This window comes from Balaenoptera acutorostrata, chromosome 2 (genome assembly GCF_949987535.1).
Source record: "Balaenoptera acutorostrata chromosome 2, mBalAcu1.1, whole genome shotgun sequence".
NCBI classification, from domain to species: domain Eukaryota; kingdom Metazoa; phylum Chordata; class Mammalia; order Artiodactyla; family Balaenopteridae; genus Balaenoptera; species Balaenoptera acutorostrata.
The window spans coordinates 61,053,903-61,072,996 of NC_080065.1; the positions used below are offsets into that span (position 1 = coordinate 61,053,903).

Sequence of the window (19,094 nt, forward strand, 5' to 3'; positions counted from 1 at the left end):
GGCCTCGTGTCTCTCCCTCCGGCCACGCCTCCTCCTCCCCATCGTCCCGCCCACTGGGCTCGCCCCTGCGCACCAGGGCTGCGTGCGTCTCGGGAGTCTGCGCCACACGTCACCTTCGTGCGACGGGACTCGCCGTTCTGTTCGTGGCGTGTTTCGGCGGCTCCTTCAAGGATCCGCGTGACCTTCCGCATGTTCTACCGCACAGTCCGGGGAGGGGGCTGGCGGAGTCCAAGAACTTCTCCTTGAGGCCGGGGTGCCTCGGCGGACCCTCCGGACCCATCGGAGGTAGGTGAAGGGAGCTCCCAATGGGGGTGGCCCGGACTCAACATCGGGCCTTCCTTGGTATCTAGCATGCTCCTCTGGGGTTTCCCAGTCTCCGCGGAATAGCTAAACTCAGGATCCCCGCAATTTAGCTTCGACCTAGATTTTCCCCCTCTACAGTCACGTCACGTCCACTCCTACTGTCCACCGTTATTAGTTCCCGGAGTAAGCCACACCCCTTTAGGCTGATCTCCATCTCTGTCTTTGCTTATGAGGTTCCCTCAGTTTGCAGTGCCCACCCATGTTAAATGGTTAATTCGTTTTAATGTTATACTTAAAGGCCCAGCTGAAATGCACACTTTGAATCTTTCTGGCAGCCGCCAAGTTAGAGTTAAAAATCGCTTCTGAGCGCTCCGTGTTCTGTACGTTACTTATAGCATACATTTGGTATTCTGCATTGTGATGTAGTAGTACCTGTTTTTCATGTAGTCCCAGTTTCTCAGCCTCTAACCTCTCCCTGATCATTTTCTTCCTATTCGTTTTCACATCACTTGCATCCGTGCCTTTGCTTTGTCTGTCTTGCTTCCCTTCCCCTGCCTCTAATGCTGTTCCTCACTTTAATCTGGCAAACCACTGTTCCTGTGCCTCACTTTTTCCTTCTAAAGCTTTAAACGATTTCTTTCAAGGCAGAATTATGTACTCCTTTGCCTATACAGCTGACCCTTGAACATTGCGGGGGAGGGGGAGGTTTAGGGGCCCCAACCTTCCCCTGAAGGATAACTTACAGTGGGCCCTCCGTATGCGTGGTTCCTCCTTATCCAGGTTCCTCCACATCCTAGGTTCTGCTTGTGCATTCAGAAAAACGGAAATTCTGTAGTACTGTAGTATTTATTGAAAAAAATCTGCCTCTAAGCAGACCCACGCAGTTCAAACCCATGTTGTTCAAGGGTCAGCTCTGCGGTAGTAAGAGGCTAGATCTGGCCCACAGGCTAGATCTGGCCCAGTGTCTGTTTTGGGGTATTCAGTGAGCCAAGAATGATTTTTATAGATGAATATTTGCAATCTATTTGATGATAGGAAACACTAACTTTGAACCAGAGTAAGTGAAATGTTTTCCCCCTCCTCCAAAAAGTCCCATTCCTTTCATTCATAAACAAAATATTGAACTTGTAATTATTTGGTGCGGTTTCCTTAGTAAAAAATTGGGACGTTTTTCTTTCATGCTATATAAATAACTATATAATATCCTCCATTTTGCCTGTTGGCCTGCGAAGCCTGAAGTATTTATAATTTGTCCTTTTACAGAAAAACTTCGTGGACTTGTGCTCTATAGCAGTGTTCCTACAATAGATACCACCTGTGATTTTAATTTTGTTTCCCATATAACCCAGCACAATGCTTCCTTTCCTTCCACAAATATTCTTTGAGCACTTGTTTTTAATCTTTCAGATATGAAATGTTCAATTTAATGGGAAAAAGAGGTCATTAAAAATGCAGTGTGATTATGTGCATTGACAGAAATACAGAGTCATGCAGGATTATAGAAGACAAGCCCCTGACCCAGCTTAGGAAGTGAGAGGTTTCTTGGAGGATGTGATCCTTGAGTTGAACTTTAAATGATAAATAGGAGGTAGGTAGAGAGAGGTCATTCCTGCCATAGAGGACAAATGAAGAACGACATTGAGACAAGAAAGAGCATGGTGTGTTAAGGGAATAACGAGGTGAAGCTGGAAAGGTAAGCAAGGGCAAGATCACAGAGGGCCTTACATACCATGTAAAGGAGCTTGCACCTTCTTTTCTGGGCAGTGTTGGGCTTTGTAGCAAAAGCCAGATTTGCATGGTAGTTAGGTAACTCTGATGGCTATTTGGAAGGTAGGTAAGGGAGTCAGGGAGACCTTTAGATGAGAAGATGTGAATTAGAGCAGTGGAACTAGGTGGAGTGGACATGATGGAGTTCAGAAAGATTTGGGAGGTAAAATCAGCTCTTGTTAACTATTTGTATGTTAGAAGTGAGAAGGAAGGACAAGTCAAGGCTGATTCCAGATGCCAGTTACCAGCTGAAATGAAGAATATTGGAGTACATGAAGGCACTGACCATGTCTATTTCACTCACCATTGCACCCCAGTGCCTAAAACAGTGTGTCCTACACATTATAGGTACTTCAGTGAACAGAAAACTTTTAAAATCATCGACTGCCATGTTTCATCAAAGCCTTTAAAATATGTCACACCTATTTATTTTGGTGTTACTGATACGGTGTTTTCAGGCTTTTGGGAAAGATGAGTTGCACCACTGAATCATTCCTCTGATATAATTGAATCTCTGTTGCAACTGAATGGTTCTGGAAAGACATTTCGGCCTAATTACACATCAGTTAAAGTTCTAATTAATTTTTATTTTGTCACTTTAATTTAGAATTTAATTTCAGAATTGCTTTATTCTTGTTTTCTTTCTTACTGTTTAAACCTTTTAAAATTAACTTAATTTGGGGCTTCCCTGGTGGCGCAGTGGTTGAGAATCTGCCTGCTAATGCAGGGGACACGGGTTCGAGCCCTGGTCTGGGAAGATCCCACATGCCACGGAGCAGCTGGGCCCGTGAGCCACAATTGCTGAGCCTGCGCGTCTGGAGCCTGTGCCCCGCGACGGGAGGGGCCGCGATAGAGAAAGGCCCGCGCACCGCGATGAAGAGCGGTCCCCGCACCGCGATGAAGAGTGGCCCCCGCTTGCCGCAACTGGAGAAAGCCCTCGCACGAACCGAAGACCCAACACAACCAAAAATAAAATAAATAAATAAATAAATAAATAAATAAGAAAAAAAAAAAATCCTTAAAAAAAAAAAAAAAAAAAAGTAATTTAAAAATTAACTTAATTTTAAGCTTCTACATCAGAATATTAGATTTTTATTTTAAGTTTTTAAATTTAATTTTAATCTTCTGCATTAGACTATTAGCTTTGTTTTCTTTTCTTCTTGGCAATTTTAGGCTTTCAGGAAGTCAGGTCACTAGATTATGTTCTTATAGGTTAAATGTCGTTTTAAGTTTAATTTCAGGGAACATTTGTATTTGCAGTTTCACCTTAACGTTTTCTGTTGTCAATAAGTGAACATTCTAAGCCAGTGTGTTTCTCTCTGCTTTGGCTGCTGGATGGCCGAACCAGATTTATTCCCAGGTGTTGTAAGTTGGTCAGTTAGGTGTGGGAACATTTGTGTATAGCCTCTGCCTATAGCTGAGGAGATAGTACACTATGGTAGCCCTATCTGTATTCTTCCTGCTTCCTTTAGATTGTCCCTTCTGTATTAAAATTAAGTGGTTACTGATCACTAATCTATAAGCTACCACACAGCTTTCTGAAAAGATGCAGAGTGAAAATCATAACTATATACAGGTTTATGAATAATAATGTGTTTATAAAATGTTTTCTTTTTTAGACGTGAGGCAGAGTCGCTTTATTTCTAACACCAATTTCAAACTATTTACCCTTGGATAACAGTGCAATTATATGAAAGTATGGCTGGGTATAAGCCTGTAGCGATCCAGACATATCCTGTACTTGGTGAAAAAATCACCCAAGATACACTGTACTGGAACAACTATAAGGTAAGTATAGACAAAATTAAGGGAGGGAGGTGTTTTACATTTATGCCAATTTCTTCAGCATATGTTATACTTTGGATATGCTAATAGAGAACTAATAACTAAAAATAATCTATCAGCAGCTTATAGTTTGGGTGGAAAATTTGATATCTGATTTTTTTTCTTGGAGTTATATAAAAATCCATATTTCTTAATCACTTTAATCATACAAGTATCTAGCACAGAATGGATGATTAATCAATGCCAAATGAATTAAATTTTAGAATTTGAATCTCATGAAAGAAGGGGTTTTTTTTCATTTTTCTTAATCTAAGGAAGAAGAGATGCAAAATTAATTCTTCTAGAATATATGTAAAGGCTAACAAATGATTTTTTTTAAAAAGCTGAACAACTAAACAGAAAAATGGAAAAAGATTGGGATTGGGAAGGTTATAGAAAAAGAAGTTTAAGTGACCAATAAATATATTAAAAGAGCTTCAGCTTCACTCATAATTGAAGAAGTGCAAATTAAAACAATAATTGGATTTTGGATAATAATTTATTGGATAATAAAATTATTGGATAATAATTTGGATACTTTTTCATCTTATATTGGCACAAATGAAAAATTTTGATCATCGTTGCTACTTGAGGGAGGGAAATTGGTGCAGACTTTATGGAGGGCAATTCTGGCATTACCTATTATGATAAAAATACCTTTTCATCTTGTAAGTTCCACAACTTGGAACTTACTCAATGAATATACTCTCCAGAATTTGTGTATAAAGATGTTCATTGAAGTGTTATTTGTAATATTAGAAATCTCAGGGACTTCCCTGGTGGCGCAGTGGTTAAGAATCCGCCTGCCAATGCAGGGGACACAGGTTCGAGCCCTGGTCCGGGAAGATCCCACATGCCACGGAGCACTAAGCCCGTGCGCTACAACTACTGAGGCTATGCTCTAGAGCCCATGAGCCACAACTACTGAAGCCCACACGCCTAGAGCCCATGCTCCGCAACAAGAGAGGCCACCGCAATGAGAAGCCCATGCACCTCAACGAAGAGTAGCCCCCGCTCGCCGCAACTAGAGAAAGCCCGCGTGCAGCAACGAAGACCCAACGCAGCCAAAAATAAATAAATAAATAAATTTATAAAAAAAAAGAAATCTCAGAAAAACCTGTTTGTTAGTAGTGAACTGGTAAATTAAATGATGATGAATCTTATAATGGATGATAAAGCTGTTGCTCTTATGCAAAGTTACTAGCTAAGGTGTTAAGTGAAAAAAAGGCAAAGTGCAGAGCAACCTGTGTGGTATGATCTTTGTGCCAGTTAAAAAATACATGGTTAGGGGCTTCCCTGGTGGCGCAGTGGTTGGGAGTCCGCCTGCCAATGCAGGGGACACGGGTTCGTGCCCCGGTCCGGGAAGATCCCACATGCCGCGGAGCGGCTAGGCCCGTGAGCCACAACTACTGAGCCTGCGCGTCTGGAGCCTGTGCTCTGCAACGGGAGAGGCCGCGACAGTGAGAGGCCCGCGCACCGCGATGAAGAGTGGCCCCCGCTTGCCACAACTAGAGAAAGCCCTCGCACAGAAACGAAGACCCAACACAGCCATAAATAAATTAATTAATTAATTAAAAAAAAATTAAAAAAAAAAAATACATGGTTAAATATATGCTGGTTTAGGCATAACTTTTTCCCGGTAATAATCACAGAAAACTCCACAGCTAAAGAGAAAAAGTGGGGTGTGGCTTTTCAACCATATATTTATTTACTTTAATGGCCACAGAGATTGCCTAGGTGATGGGATTTGGATCTTTTTTGCTTTCTTCATACTTCTCTATTAAATACAACCTAGTTACTAAGAACAAAAAGAAATTGTCAATAAGAAATTATATGCTTAAATATGTCTTACCAGTTGTAACTTTGTTAATACACTATTATTTTTCATTAAGACCCCTGTTCAGATCAAGGAGTTTGGTGCAGTGTCAAAAGTAGACTTTTCTCCACAGCCTCCGTATAATTATGCTGTCACAGCTTCTTCAAGGGTAAATATAATTTTTGTTTTTCTTTTATGTAGTTTATATTTACTACTGGTCTTGAGCCATCTAGTAAAATACTGTTTGTTTTTTTTAATACTGTGTTTTTTATCTTCTTGTAGATTCACATTTATGGCCGATACTCCCAAGAACCTATAAAAACCTTTTCAAGATTTAAAGACACAGCTTACTGCGCTACTTTTCGGCAGGATGGTAGACTGCTTGTGGCTGGCAGTGAAGATGGTGGCATTCAGCTTTTTGATATAAGTGGGAGGGCTCCCCTCAGGCAGTTTGAAGGCCATACTAAGTAAGAGACAGTTGTTTTGTTTTAATTTATTTTTTATTGAGCTATAATTAACATACGTTATATTAGTTTCAGGTGTACAACATAATGATTCACTATTTGTATATATTGTGGAATGATCACCATGATAAATTGAGTTAACATCTGTCACCATACAGTTACAGATAGTTGGTTTTTATGTGTTTTTGTTTTGTATTATTGTAAGCTCTACTGGTTTTACAGGCTTTGAAAAAAACAGAGTTCTGTGAAGATTATGTACCGTCATGGACTTTATTTTCTGGTTGTTCTAAGACAGTGCTTAACTTGGTTCAGTCCTATGGTCCAGTTTGATGGGGCTTATGAATTTCCTAGAATTGTATGTGACATTTTAGGAAATGTGTGGTTATCTATGGAGATGTCCTGTAGCTTTCGTTAACTTCTCAGTGAGTTCTGTGACCCCATTGAGGTTATAAACTGCTGATCTAAAGGCAACCTCACAACTATGAATGAGAACTCTAAAGGCTTGGACTATATTAGAGGTTGTTATTTTGAAATCAAGTTGGAAGGTGGATTTTTTCTGCTTGGATTTGGTGTTTTGCCCCTTTATAAATTAAATGGCCAAGGACAGTTTTATATCTTTCAGGATTACCAATGTCGTTGTTGAAATTTGCTCTTGATTTTAAATCTCAAAAGTGTTTTTTATATTATCAGGATGGTCTTAGTCCATCAGTGAAACATTTTAAATATAACAAGTTCACTTAATATGATCCTACTTAGTAGCAAGTGTCCTTAGAATTTTTTAAGAACTACCCATTTTGATATTTTTCAAATTGAAGTACCTTTGTGCCAACATTTAGAACATTTACTTTCTGTTGAGGTGCTAAGTAGAAATGTTAACTTATTAGAAAATATAATTTTAAGGCTACTGTTTAATATTCTTATTAACTTCATAGTACTAGGGGTATATAAATTTTAAATTGGCTTGGGGACAAATACCTGTTTTAAAGATTTTCTTATTCTCTCATGATTTCTCCTTACAATTACTCACTGAAACTGAGCTGCTTTTTTTGTTATTTTGGGAAGAGGGGTGTTTGATGTCAGAAGGTGCCAGAAATAATTTTTCCTTACTTTTTAATATACTGATCCTTGATCTTTCAGAGCAGTTCATACAGTAGATTTTACAGCTGACAAATATCATGTGGTCTCTGGGGCTGATGATTATACAGTTAAATTATGGGATATTCCAAACTCCAAAGAAATTCTGACATTCAAAGAACATTTTGATTATGTGAGGTGTGGATGTGCTAGCAAACTGAACCCAGATCTCTTTGTAACAGGTTGGTGAAATCTTTTTCTTCCCTCCTGAAGTTGGTAATTTTATTGATATACTTTAATATTGCTTTGGAACTCTTTTGAGATAGAGGAGTTTTGTTTTTTGTTTTTTAAACATCTTTATTGGAGTATAATTGCTCTATAATGGTGTGTTAGCTTCTGCTGTATAACAAAGTGAATCAGCTATACATATTCATATATTCCCATTTCTCCTCCCTCTTGCGTCTCCCTGCCACCCTCCCTATCCCACCCCTCTAGGTGGTCACAAAGCACCGAGCTGATCTCCCTGTGCTATGCAGCTGCTTCCCACTAGCTGTTTTACATTTGGTAGTGTATATATGTCCATGCCACTCTCTCACTTCGTCCCAGCTTACCCTGGGATAGAGGAGTTTTTAAAAGTTGTATAAAAAAATATGTCTCTGTTTATCCAATTGTTTTATTTTCTTTTTCTATTGGGGATTTTTTTTTTTTTATGAAATAAGCTTTTTTATTTTAAGTTTATGACTCAGACTTAAGGCAAGGTTTTTTTTTGTTTTGTTTTTTGTTTTTTGGCTGCGTTGGGTCTTCGTTGCTGCGGGCCGGCTTTCTCTAGTTGTGGTGAGCGGGGGCTACTCTTCGTTGCGGTGCGCGGGCTTCTCACTGCGGTGGCCTCTCTTGTTGCAGAGCACAGGCACTAGGCATGCGGGCTTCAGTAGTTGTGGCACACAGGCTCAGTAGTGGCTTGCGGGCTCTAGAGTGCAGGCTCAGTAGTTGTGGTGCATGGGCTTAGTTGCTCCATGGCATGTGGGATCTTCCTGGACCAGAGATTGAACCCGTGTCCCCTGCATTGGCAGGCGGATTCTTAACCACTGCACCACCAGGGAAGTCCCTGGGGATTGTTCTTATCATCCTCCAGATGTGTTTGGAAACATCTGTACTCTGGTTTTCACAGGTTCTCCAGCAGCCAAGAAACAGAGATAATGCAGTTCAGTCTTAATGGGTGCCTGTGCAAAGATTCCCAGGCGACTCAGTAGTGACAGTAGTCTGCAGATAGGAATCATTTAAGATTCTGTGTAGGTTAGTGCTTCAGAAACAGTCAGTGGTACCAGAGAGTTTGGAAGTACTGTGTCTTCATGAGTATATATATATGTCTTTTTAAAATTTCATCTATGCTTCTTCTCCCTTTAAAGTTTATGTTTATGTTTGATTATGCACACACACACGTATAATTTTTGTTATTTTGAGTAGTGAAACTCACATAGTATAAAAATTGACATTTTAGGGTCATATGATCACACTGTGAAGATGTTTGATGCACGAACAAACCAGAGTGTTATCTCTGTTGAGCATGGGCAGCCAGTGGAGAGTGTCCTGCTTTTTCCCTCTGGAGGTCTTCTGGTATCAGCAGGTATTTCTTCTAAAAATTGCTTTCACCAATATTGTTCGTCTTGAGTCAGATATTTCTTTATTAGTTACTCTTTATAATTTATCAGTGTGCACGTGAAATGCATGTCTCAGTTTTTGCTCAGACAGTTGATAAGTGGGACAGGCAAGCAATTTTCATTTATTGAGTAGCTAATATGAGCCAGGCACTGTGCTATTATAAACGTATTATCTCCAGTCCCCTAGGTGAGCCTACAAGATAGTTTTCCCTCTATTTTGCAAAAGAAAATAAATAAAAGTTTTAAGTAATTTGTCCAAGACAAAGTGGTAAGTGGCAGATCTGAAATCTCAGAACTTGAGAGCCTTCATCGTGCACTTAATCTAAAAATCCAGGTCGTACTCCTGCTGTTGTTCTTATGTAAGAGATCTGTGGCAGCTTTTGAAAACACAGGTCCTTTGAGATCTAGAATCAGGCTTGTCTCTTTTTATGTGACTCTTGATTGAAATGGCCTTACCCAGCAAATAGCTAATAGTGCTGGAAGAGAAGATAATGTGGAGTCAAAGGGACCTTGATACATTTATTATCAAGTTGGAACTGAGGTGCATTTAAAAAATTATAATGGAAGAAGTAAATTGTCTTTTTTCATTTGTTAAGTCAAAATTAATTTGTTGACATTAGAAGAATACATAGGTAGTGTGTAGCTTTGTTTTGTTTTGTTTTTTGCTTAATTCTAAAATCCAAATAGAGGTTATCCTGTTTTATACTCTTTTCCCCAGTACCTATTTGATTTCAAAGTAAGTTGATAATATTGTCAGAGTTACCTATTTTTCTTGCTGTTATTTTGAGAAATGGAGGTACATACAAGTTGAACAGGGAGAGTGGATGCCTGTATGCTAATCTCCGTCATGTCAGTAGCTAATTGTGTGGCCTTGGGCAATCCTTTAACCAATATAGACCTTGAAAATGAGAGGTTGGGCTAGATCAGTGGTTTCAAACTGTGATCTCTCTCATGTGGGGAGACAGGGACTGTAAATTGGGTTCCAGGTCCTTTTACATAGTCAGGATAAGTAAGAACTTCGTCACCTCCCACCCCCAGCCCCCCAGCCTCTTTTTCCATTTTACCTACTAGACTTTTGCTTAATATTTCATTGAAAGAAAAGATGCCGTAATAAAAAAATTCTTTCTAAACCCCTGGATTAAATTGCCTTTAAAGATGGTTCCAATTCTTAGAGTAAAAGTTATAGAGTTTTTCAGTTTTGTTGGGATTCACAGAATTTTTAGGAAATGAAATCTATGTTATTCTTTTCCATGGTTATACAGAATTCCTTTTGAAGAATGATTTTAATTTTGTTAAAATAAAATCTTTCTTGATTATACTTCTTATTTTGCCAGGTAGTTCTGTGTACTTTACAAATATGAAATTATTTAATCATCATAACAGGTTTTTGTGAGGTAGGAACTGTTACCAGCCACGTACCTGGTAAATAGTAGACCCAGCACTGAATCCAGGCAGTCTGGCTCTGGAATCCCTCCACTCCGTGCTGTGGAGTGTCCAGTGAAGAGTGCTTTTCAGATCTTTTCATAATCAAACTAATGATTATTTCTTTTTATAGGAGGTCGTTATGTTAAAGTCTGGGACATGCTAAAAGGAGGACAGTTGCTAGTGTCTTTGAAAAATCATCATAAAACTGTGACGTGCTTATGTCTGAGCAGCTCTGGACAGAGGTTACTTTCTGGCTCACTGGATAGGTTAGCATTTTAATTTTCTTTCTGGATCATTCTTAATGTACACATGTTTACTGCTTGAGGAAATGAGTTATTTCTGCAGTATTTGTGATAGAATAAATATTCTACCAAATGATTTCCATGAAAAAAAATCTATTGAGTTGAAAATAGTTTTGACATTTCATTTACATATAGCAAACTTATTTTCTCCCTTGAGGTAATTTACTGAACCATGTGAACGTTAATCTTTTAAAATAATTTCTATTATTCTGTAGTTTTCTTTTAAAATCATTGTATGTTTGTATATTTTGAAATATTTATAATGAGTATGTGTATATATATTCTAGCTTGTATTCTTTAAAATTTAAAACTTCATGTAAAAATTTCTATACAGTAATGTATAGAAATACATATTTCTAAATATTACTATTTTCAGTAGGTATTAGTGTTTCATTAATTAATGTTCTAGAACAGTGCTGTACAATAGAAATATAATGTGAGCTACATATGTAATTTTAAGTGTTTTACCAGTCATGTTTAAAAGCTAAAAGGTACGGGCTTCCCTGGTGGCGCAGTGGTTGAGGGTCTGCCTGCTAGTGCGGGGGACGCGGGTTCGGGCCCTGGTCTGGGAGGATCCCACATGCCGCGGAGCGGCTGGGCCCGTGGGCCACAACTCCTGAGCCTGCGCGTCTGGAGCCTGTGCTCTGCAACAGGAGAGGCCACGATAGTGAGGGGCCCGCGCACCGCGATGAAGGGTGGCCCCCGCTTGCCACAACTAGAGAAAGCCCTTGCACAGAAACGAAGACCCAGTGCAGCCAAAAATAAATAAATAAATAAATAAATAAAAGAACCACTATGTCCATCCAAATAAATAAATAAATAAATAAAAATATAAAATACTCTAAAATCAAAATTAAAAAAAAAAAAAGCTAAAAGGTACTAGGTAAAATTAATAATATATTTTATTTACTCTAAAATATTATTTCAATATGTATTCAATGTAAAAATTATTAATGATAGACTAGAAGCAAGTTCAGCATCGAATACATGCCCTTAATACAGTAGTAATACTTTACAGTTAAAGTGAAATATACTTGTGTTTAACAGAAAAATATTTTATACTGCCTCAGTTTTAAAATTTAAATTTAAGTTGATTAAAATTAAGTAAAATAAAAAATTCCCTTCCTTTTCACTGACCACATTTTAAGTGCTCATTAGCCATATGTGGCTAGAATGATGGCCCAGTTCTAGAATTTACTTACATTTATCTGTTGTTGGTCATTTTATTTCCATATTTCCCTTTTTCACTGATATGGAAAACCTTGGTTTTTCAGCATGTTTATTAAAAAGTATACATATTTTAAAAGCTAGAAAATATTTCTAATACAGAGGAACTTACTATGTAAATATATAGCAAATTCTCTGCAATGGTGTTACTAGGCAATTTGGGACTTGATTTTTAGATGTGTCCCTCAAAATCTAGGTGTAAGTTGGCTCTATTCATAGTAGTTCTCAACCCAGAGTGTTTTTTGTCCTCCAGGGGGCTATTTGGCACTATCTGCGGACATTTTTGGTTGTTGTCACAACTTGGGGGTGGAGTGCTGTTGGTATGCAGTGAGTAGAGGCCAAGGATTCTGCTAAACATCTTGCGGTGCACAGAACAGCCACCATTACAAAGAATTATCCTGCCCGAAATGTCGATAATGCTGAATGAAGTTGAGAAACCCTGCTCTTTCCGATGAACATTCATGATGCTTTTTCTTTACTTTCAAGTTTCATTTTCAGGAGACAGTGGTCTAGCCTTCTGGTGGCTGGTTGAAGTCTTTATGCAAACATAACAATAAACAGTTCATTTTTAAAAGAGATCCAGTGATGGATTAGTTTGTAACTAATATTATTAATCATTTTTTCTTCATTGTTGTATAAGTTTTAATATTCATATACTGAGTTTCAAAAAATAGAAATTTTACCTTTTATGCTCATTTCCAAGATGATTTGTGACAAAGCTTTCTTTTTCATTAGGAAGGTGAAAGTATATAGCACAACTTCCTACAAAGTAGTCCACAGTTTTGATTATGCAGCTTCAATTTTGAGTCTTGCACTTGCAGTAAGTACTTTTAGCTCTTTTTAAAGCTTTCACTAACCTTGCCTGTTAAATGAAACTAAAATGGAATATCAGGGTTTATCTTTGTATTTGAATAAGTATTATTTTCTTCTCACCACATTAGATAATTGCTAGAACATGTAACTTGTCTCAGTAACTAGGCATGAATTCAGATTTAGGTCCCACTCACTGCATAGCTTGAAACCAACTACAGTATTGTAGGCATTGTTAACACTAGGACAGGACCTGGAAAGCAGATAAATCTCTCTTCAGTACATTTACCCCAAGGGTTAAATACTCCAGAAAGTCAAGTTGGCTCTCTGAGCAAAAAAAAAAAAAGGAGAATAGGGGTAACACAATGAAATGTCTCCTTTTCTTTGTTAACTGCTCCTTCTGGAATGTTCATTGTCAAGTTTCATGAGCCATTGAGGAGGAATAGATTTGAATACATTATATAGAAATTGGGAGGGGAAAAGTTATTACAAAATATTTTCTTTACAAAATTGTGGAAAGTCATGCTACCACATTATTCTTTTTCTAGGAAGAGGATGTGGGAAAAAAAATTATTTTGAAAGTTTCTTAAGATGCCATTAACTGTGTATTATTATACAAACTGCCAGTGATAATTTCCAAGTATAATTAAAAGTTCTGTCAATATAATAGTATCTTGGAGGAAAAAAATGATTTTATTCTAACTTTTTGTTAGAGTATCTATATCTGAATGGAACTCTTGTTGAAAGTATGGATAAGTGGCAAACACATTATAAATGGTATTTTGAAGAAAAAGTAAGATGAATTATGAGTTAGGAATATACTAACTTATTTTTCTAATTGATGTTAGCATGAAGATGAGACAATAGTTGTAGGAATGACCAATGGAATACTGAGTGTTAAACATCGGAAATCTGAAGCAAAGAAGGATTCTCTTCCCAGGAGAAGAAGGCCTGCATATCGAACTTTTATTAAAGGAAAAAATTATATGAAACAACAGGTATTTATATATTTTGTGTAATTTTTTTTAAAGGTGAAATTTGTTAGAGTATCCAACTTCATCCCTGCACATTACTGAAAAGTGTAGTTCACATGGCATTTAGCTTCATTTTGCTTTTCTCTACCTCAGATTTATCTCCACATTGCTAGATTGGGGACATTAAATTAATAAGTAATGGGAAATAAGAACTGTACTTTTTTTTTTTTTTTTTTTAAAGCTTGATGGTATTCACATTGCTTAATTTGTGTCATGCTTTATTTATTTATTTTATTTCTTTATCTATGGCTGTGTTGGGTCTTCGTTTCTGTGCTAGGGCTCTCTCCAGCTGTGGCAAGCGGGGGCCACTCTTCATCGCGGTGCGCAGGCCTCTTGCTGTCACGGCCTCTCTTGTTGCGGAGCACAGGCTCCAGACGCGCATGCTCAGCAATTGTGGCTCACGGGCCCAGCCGCTCCGCGGCACATGGGATCCTCCCAGACCAGGGCCCGAACCCGCGTCCCCTGCACTGGCAGGCAGACTCCCAACCACTGCGCCACCAGGGAAGCCCCAGAACTGTACTTCTTAATGCCCTGAATCATAACAATGCTATGGTGCTCAGAACAGTGTCTTTCACACACTGTCTGATTTGATCTTGTAAACAACCCTGAAAAAGAGTAGAGCCAATAATATCTCCATTTGGCATCTGAAGATGGAGAAGATGGAGATATAAGGAAGTTGTGTTGATCCAGAATTTCTTTACTGGGACTAGATGGCAGTTTCTCTGATTCTTGTTTTCTCTTTCTACTGAATCACTGCTTGCTATTTAAAGAGAATTGCAGTGAGTAATGTTTGCCCAGAACGGAAGTATTGTGTATGTATCGTAAGTTAAGATCATAGGACACTAAGAACACAGTGATGTGGCAGATTATTCCATTTTCATTTAATCGACAACATGAGCTTACGACCTTTTTTTTTTTTTTTTTTAATTTATTTATTTATTTTTAGCTGTGTTGGGTCTTCGTTTCTGTGCGAGGGCTTTCTCTAGTTGCGGCAAGCAGGGGCCACTCTTCATCGCGGTGCGCGGGCCTCTCACTATCAGGGCCTCTCTTGCTGCGGAGCACAGGCTCCCAGATGCGCAGGCTCAGTAGTTGTGGCTCACGGGCCCAGTTGCTCCGCGGCATGTGGGATCCTCCCAGACCAGGGCTCGAACCCGTGTCCCCTGCATTGGCAGGCAGATTCTCAACCACTGCGCCACCAGGGAAGCTCTGACCATTTTTTTTGATACAGTTCAAGGACACCACAGAACTATGAAAAAATACCACTATGAAGAAGTTTATTTTGAATGAAGCTCTAAATGGATATTTGATTTTTCTCTGTAAATTTACTTTTCAATGCAGGATGACATTTTGATCAACAGGCCATCAAAGAAACACCTAGAATTGTATGACAGGGATCTGAAAAACTTCCGGATCTCTAAGGCACTTGACAGAGTCCTTGAGGTGAGTGAGGAATGTGTGTGTGTGTGTGTGTGTGTGTGTGTGTGTGTGTGTGTGTGTTTTTAATTTTAATTTTAATTTATTTATACTCTTTCTGCTTCAAAAAAGTGGATGTAATTTGTGACACACATATAAATAGGTTGCTAAAATCATATTGAATATGAATACCCATACTATAGAAAGATGCAGAAACTTAGGCTATGAATATATACTAGAGTTGAACATAAATGTATATTCCAATTTCCTAGAAGCAAGGTAAAAAGGATAATGGATTGAATTTCATAATTGTTATTATCAGATAAAGGAAACATATATATCTATATTTTAGAAAAAATACACAAAGTTTTTTTTCACACTATAGTACAGAGAAATTTATCATGAGTTGTTTTTAGTTGGAACACTAAGGAAAATATAGGAATCATGCGATAGTCTTTATGTCATTAGAAGATGCAGAAATATTCTCAAGCATAGGATTATGTATTAACCCTCTGTAAAAACCAAAGACATAATAATAAATGCCCACAACTTCTGTAGTGTCATTTCAGCAAATAGGTAACCAAATACAATTCAAGTAAGAATTCACTTAAAATAGGATAGAGCTAAAAACCAATTTAGAGCAATGATGGTTATCTTGGTCCATAGATTTCTTCTCTCAAATACCAGTTTTGTCAACTGAGTTTTAATAAGGGCTGGATGGTAATCAATTTTATTTTATTTTATTTATTTATTTTTTTAACATCTTTATTGGAGTATAATTGCTTTACAATGGTGTGTTAGTTTCTGCTTTATAACAAAGTGAATCAGCTATACATATACATATATCCCCATATCTCCTCCCTCTTGCGTCTCCCTCCCACCCTCCCTGTCCCACCCCTCTAGGTGGTCACAAAGCACTGAGCTGATCTCCCTGTGCTATGCGGTTGCTTCCCACTAGCTATCTATTTTACATTTGGTAATGTATATATGTCCATGCCACTCTCTCACTTTGTCCCAGCTTACCCTTCCCCCTACCTGTGTCCTCAAGTCCATTCTCTATGTCTGCGTCTTTATTCCTGTCCTGCCCCTAGGTTCTTCAGAGCCATTTTTTTTTAGATTCCGTATATAGGTGTTAGCATATGGTATTTGTTTTTCTCTTTCTGACTTTCTTCACTCTGTATGACAGACTCTGGGTCCATCCACCTCACTACAGATTGTGTGTGTAATTTTTATTAAGACTTTTTTTTAGAGCAGTTCTAGGTTCACAGCACAGTTGAGGGGAAGGTACAGAGAGTTCCCATATACTACCTGCCTCACACATGCATAGCCTCCCCCCTTATCAACATCCCCACCAGAGTGGTGCATTTGTTACAATTGATGTATCTACAAGGAGCTTATTTTTAAAAGAATCATTTTGTTTCTTGCCTTGTCCATTACCATGACTCAAAACTGGGAAGAGAAAAACCTGTTTAAATTTGGTAATTGTTAGTGAGTTCCAAGACTATGATTTTTTTCTTGTACTGTCTTGTCTGCTCATGTTGACTCTGAAAAATTTTCTAGCCCAGTTGTGCAATAAAGACGCCTGAGATTACAGTTTCCATCATAAAGGAGCTAAATCGAAGAGGAGTCCTTGCAAATGCCCTTGCAGGTCGAGATGAAAAGGAAATCAGTCGTGTTCTTAATTTTTTGATAAGGTATGTTTTATGTCTATGAAGTGCATGTATTTTGCATCTGAAATTTTATCTCCAAATTTACTTTTAGTTTGAGCTTTGTAAAGAACTGACAGAACAGTATAGTAAATCTATTTTAAGGATTTTTTTTTTTAAAGTTTGCAGGTTTCAGTAAACAGAATTTTTGCTTTGTAGGAATCTGTCCCAGCCAAGATTTGCCCCTGTTTTGATTAATGCTGCCGAAATAATTATTGGTAAGTAGTTGTTAAAACCTGAAAAATTGTAGCATACTTGCAGAAGTAGAGATGTCAAATAATGAAATCAAATAGATTGATATACCTTGTCTTTATCATGGAGAAAACAAACAATAGTAGTAAATCAGTGCATTTTAAAGTGGGAGTAAAATGTTTACAATGGATTGGCTTTCAGTTGCTGGCACCAGGGTTATTATAATTTAAAAAGTTTTTTCCTTAAATACCTCCAATGACCATGACTAATTTTTAATGGGAAAATGAAAATAAGTCAGAACCTCAACACTGTACTTTCTTTAATTATTTCTTTTTGAAATACGTTTTTCAGATGGATTGTTTACTTTATGTAAAATAAGTACAGATTTTTCAATGTCTTTTATATTTAATATTTTTGTACTTTTTCTAAATATTGCTGTTCATGTATTGTTTAGAAAGATGTTTCTAGTAAATGTGTTTCCTCTCTCTCTTTCTAGATATATATCTACCTGTGATTGGTCAGTCACCTGTAGTTGATAAAAAGTTTTTGTTACTTCAAGGACTTGTAGAAAAAGAGATTGATTACCAAAGAGAACTACTAGAAACCTTGGGGATGATGGATATGCTTTTTGCTACCATGACAAGGAAAGGAAGCACTTCTTTGTTGCAGCAAAATACATCTGATGGATTTCTAGAGAACAAGAAGATTGAATCATAGTGTGCGCTTAACAGGACACATAAGAACTCCTAACTTGGAATAGATTTGATGCTGTTAACTACTGGGAAGAGAATCTCTTTGATACATTTAAAAAAACTATTTACAGAAGCAATTTTATGGAAGAGACTGGAATAACTATGCTTGGAAAATAAGAACCTGTTTTTAAACATGATTTTCCATGTGCTGTTTTAAATTATCTCATGGCATCTTCAGCTGGAAGATCTTCTCAGTTGTTTTGGTCATAGTGTATGTCCATCTTGGACAAGTTGACAATTTTAATACAGCAGAGTTCTGTTTCAGCAACTATTTCAACCGTCTCCAAGCATTCAGAACTCTGGAGACAGTTTCAACTAGGAATCCTGCCAAAAGAACAGGGCTTTATTTTTCCCTTCTATCCTGGAAAAACAACAACAACAAAACAAATGGCAACGACAAATAAATTCTTTCTTCAGTCTAATCGGTGCACTTGGGATTCCCAAGCCCCAGCTGAGTTTGCCTCCCTCTCCTTGATGTCATCACTTATCCCAGGTCACATGTTCCACCTAGCTGGTGATTGGACTGTATCTGTTCCAAGTGTGGCAAATTAGTGGCCAACTCTGAATAATTGACCCTAGTTTGACCTGTATTCAGAGAGTGTGATGAGGCAGATTTGAATACTAAAAACTGTGCTCACTAGCCCCTGTTTCTTTTTCTTTCTGTAATCTTGACTGTGCTTCTCAGGACAAGGTCTGCAGGTAGGCCTTACAGACCATGTTTTTCCTCTTCCCCGAATATGCAGCCTTTCTACCAGCTTTTCAACTTGCTTCAGGTCAGCGGAATGATAACATTTGCCATGTCTCTTGTGATTAGTAGCCTTTCAGCGTTTTTTATACATATTGATATATTTGGAGCTTATCTTGTAGCTACCTACCTCTGAAAACCATTTGATCTGTGTTTAGGTTTTTTTTTTTTTTCCTCTATTCTTAACATCATTTTGTGTTTCAGAACCCCAAACCAGAGTAGCTTGTTTTGGAAAATACTTGTGTTTTTTAAAAAAAGTTCAATGTAAATCACATTTTTTTATAAAGAAATTCATATTTTCTTCTTGGCTTTCTGAGATGTATCAATTCCTGATGGATAGTCACTGGCTACTGATTCCTAGCACACTGATTTTACACTTGCTACCTTTTCCACCTTCCCCCAGTTCCTTAAGTAGTTAATTATCTGTAAGGAAATGTCTTAGGCCAGAAGAATTCTTAGTTAAAGGAATTTTGTAATTGCAGTCTCCTCTTAAAATTTCAGTTCTGTGAATTAAGATATATTTTTTTAAAGCAGAAAAAAATATTCCTATGTTCTGATAAGGACATATGCTCAAACAGAGGG

The 19,094-nt window shown here is 37.8% G+C and overlaps 1 protein-coding gene across 2 annotated transcripts; it reads left to right on the forward strand.

Moving 5' to 3' along the window:
• The first annotated feature begins 22 nt into the window (after positions 1-22).
• Positions 23-18,813, forward strand: UTP15 (UTP15 small subunit processome component). Of its 2 annotated transcripts, XM_007175933.2 has the most exons (13): positions 23-285; positions 3,690-3,858; positions 5,787-5,879; positions 5,993-6,177; positions 7,312-7,490; positions 8,747-8,872; positions 10,462-10,597; positions 12,596-12,680; positions 13,519-13,668; positions 15,043-15,144; positions 16,678-16,811; positions 16,983-17,041; positions 17,512-18,813. In XM_007175933.2, exons 2-13 carry the CDS (start codon positions 3,769-3,771, stop codon positions 17,730-17,732), a joined length of 1,560 nt encoding a protein of 519 aa, XP_007175995.2. In that variant the 5' UTR covers positions 23-285; positions 3,690-3,768; the 3' UTR covers positions 17,733-18,813. The 2 variants fall into 2 exon arrangements, with proteins under 2 accessions (XP_007175995.2, XP_007175996.1); XM_007175934.2 differs by lacking the exons at positions 23-285; positions 3,690-3,858; positions 5,787-5,879; positions 7,312-7,490 and having other exon boundaries at positions 6,072-6,177.
• Positions 18,814-19,094: the final 281 nt, after the last annotated feature.

What these genes read in the sequence shown, in the direction of transcription:
- UTP15 (XM_007175933.2), top strand. Translation starts at nt 3,769, where the DNA reads ATGGCTGGGTATAAGCCTGTAGCGATCCAGACATATCCTGTACTTGGT. An exon ending in AAAATTATATGAAACAACAG is followed by an intron (nt 13,669 to 15,042) that starts GTATTTATATAT and finishes TTTTCAATGCAG; the next exon opens with GATGACATTTTGATCAACAG. An exon ending in CACTTGACAGAGTCCTTGAG is followed by an intron (nt 15,145 to 16,677) that starts GTGAGTGAGGAA and finishes AAAATTTTCTAG; the next exon opens with CCCAGTTGTGCAATAAAGAC.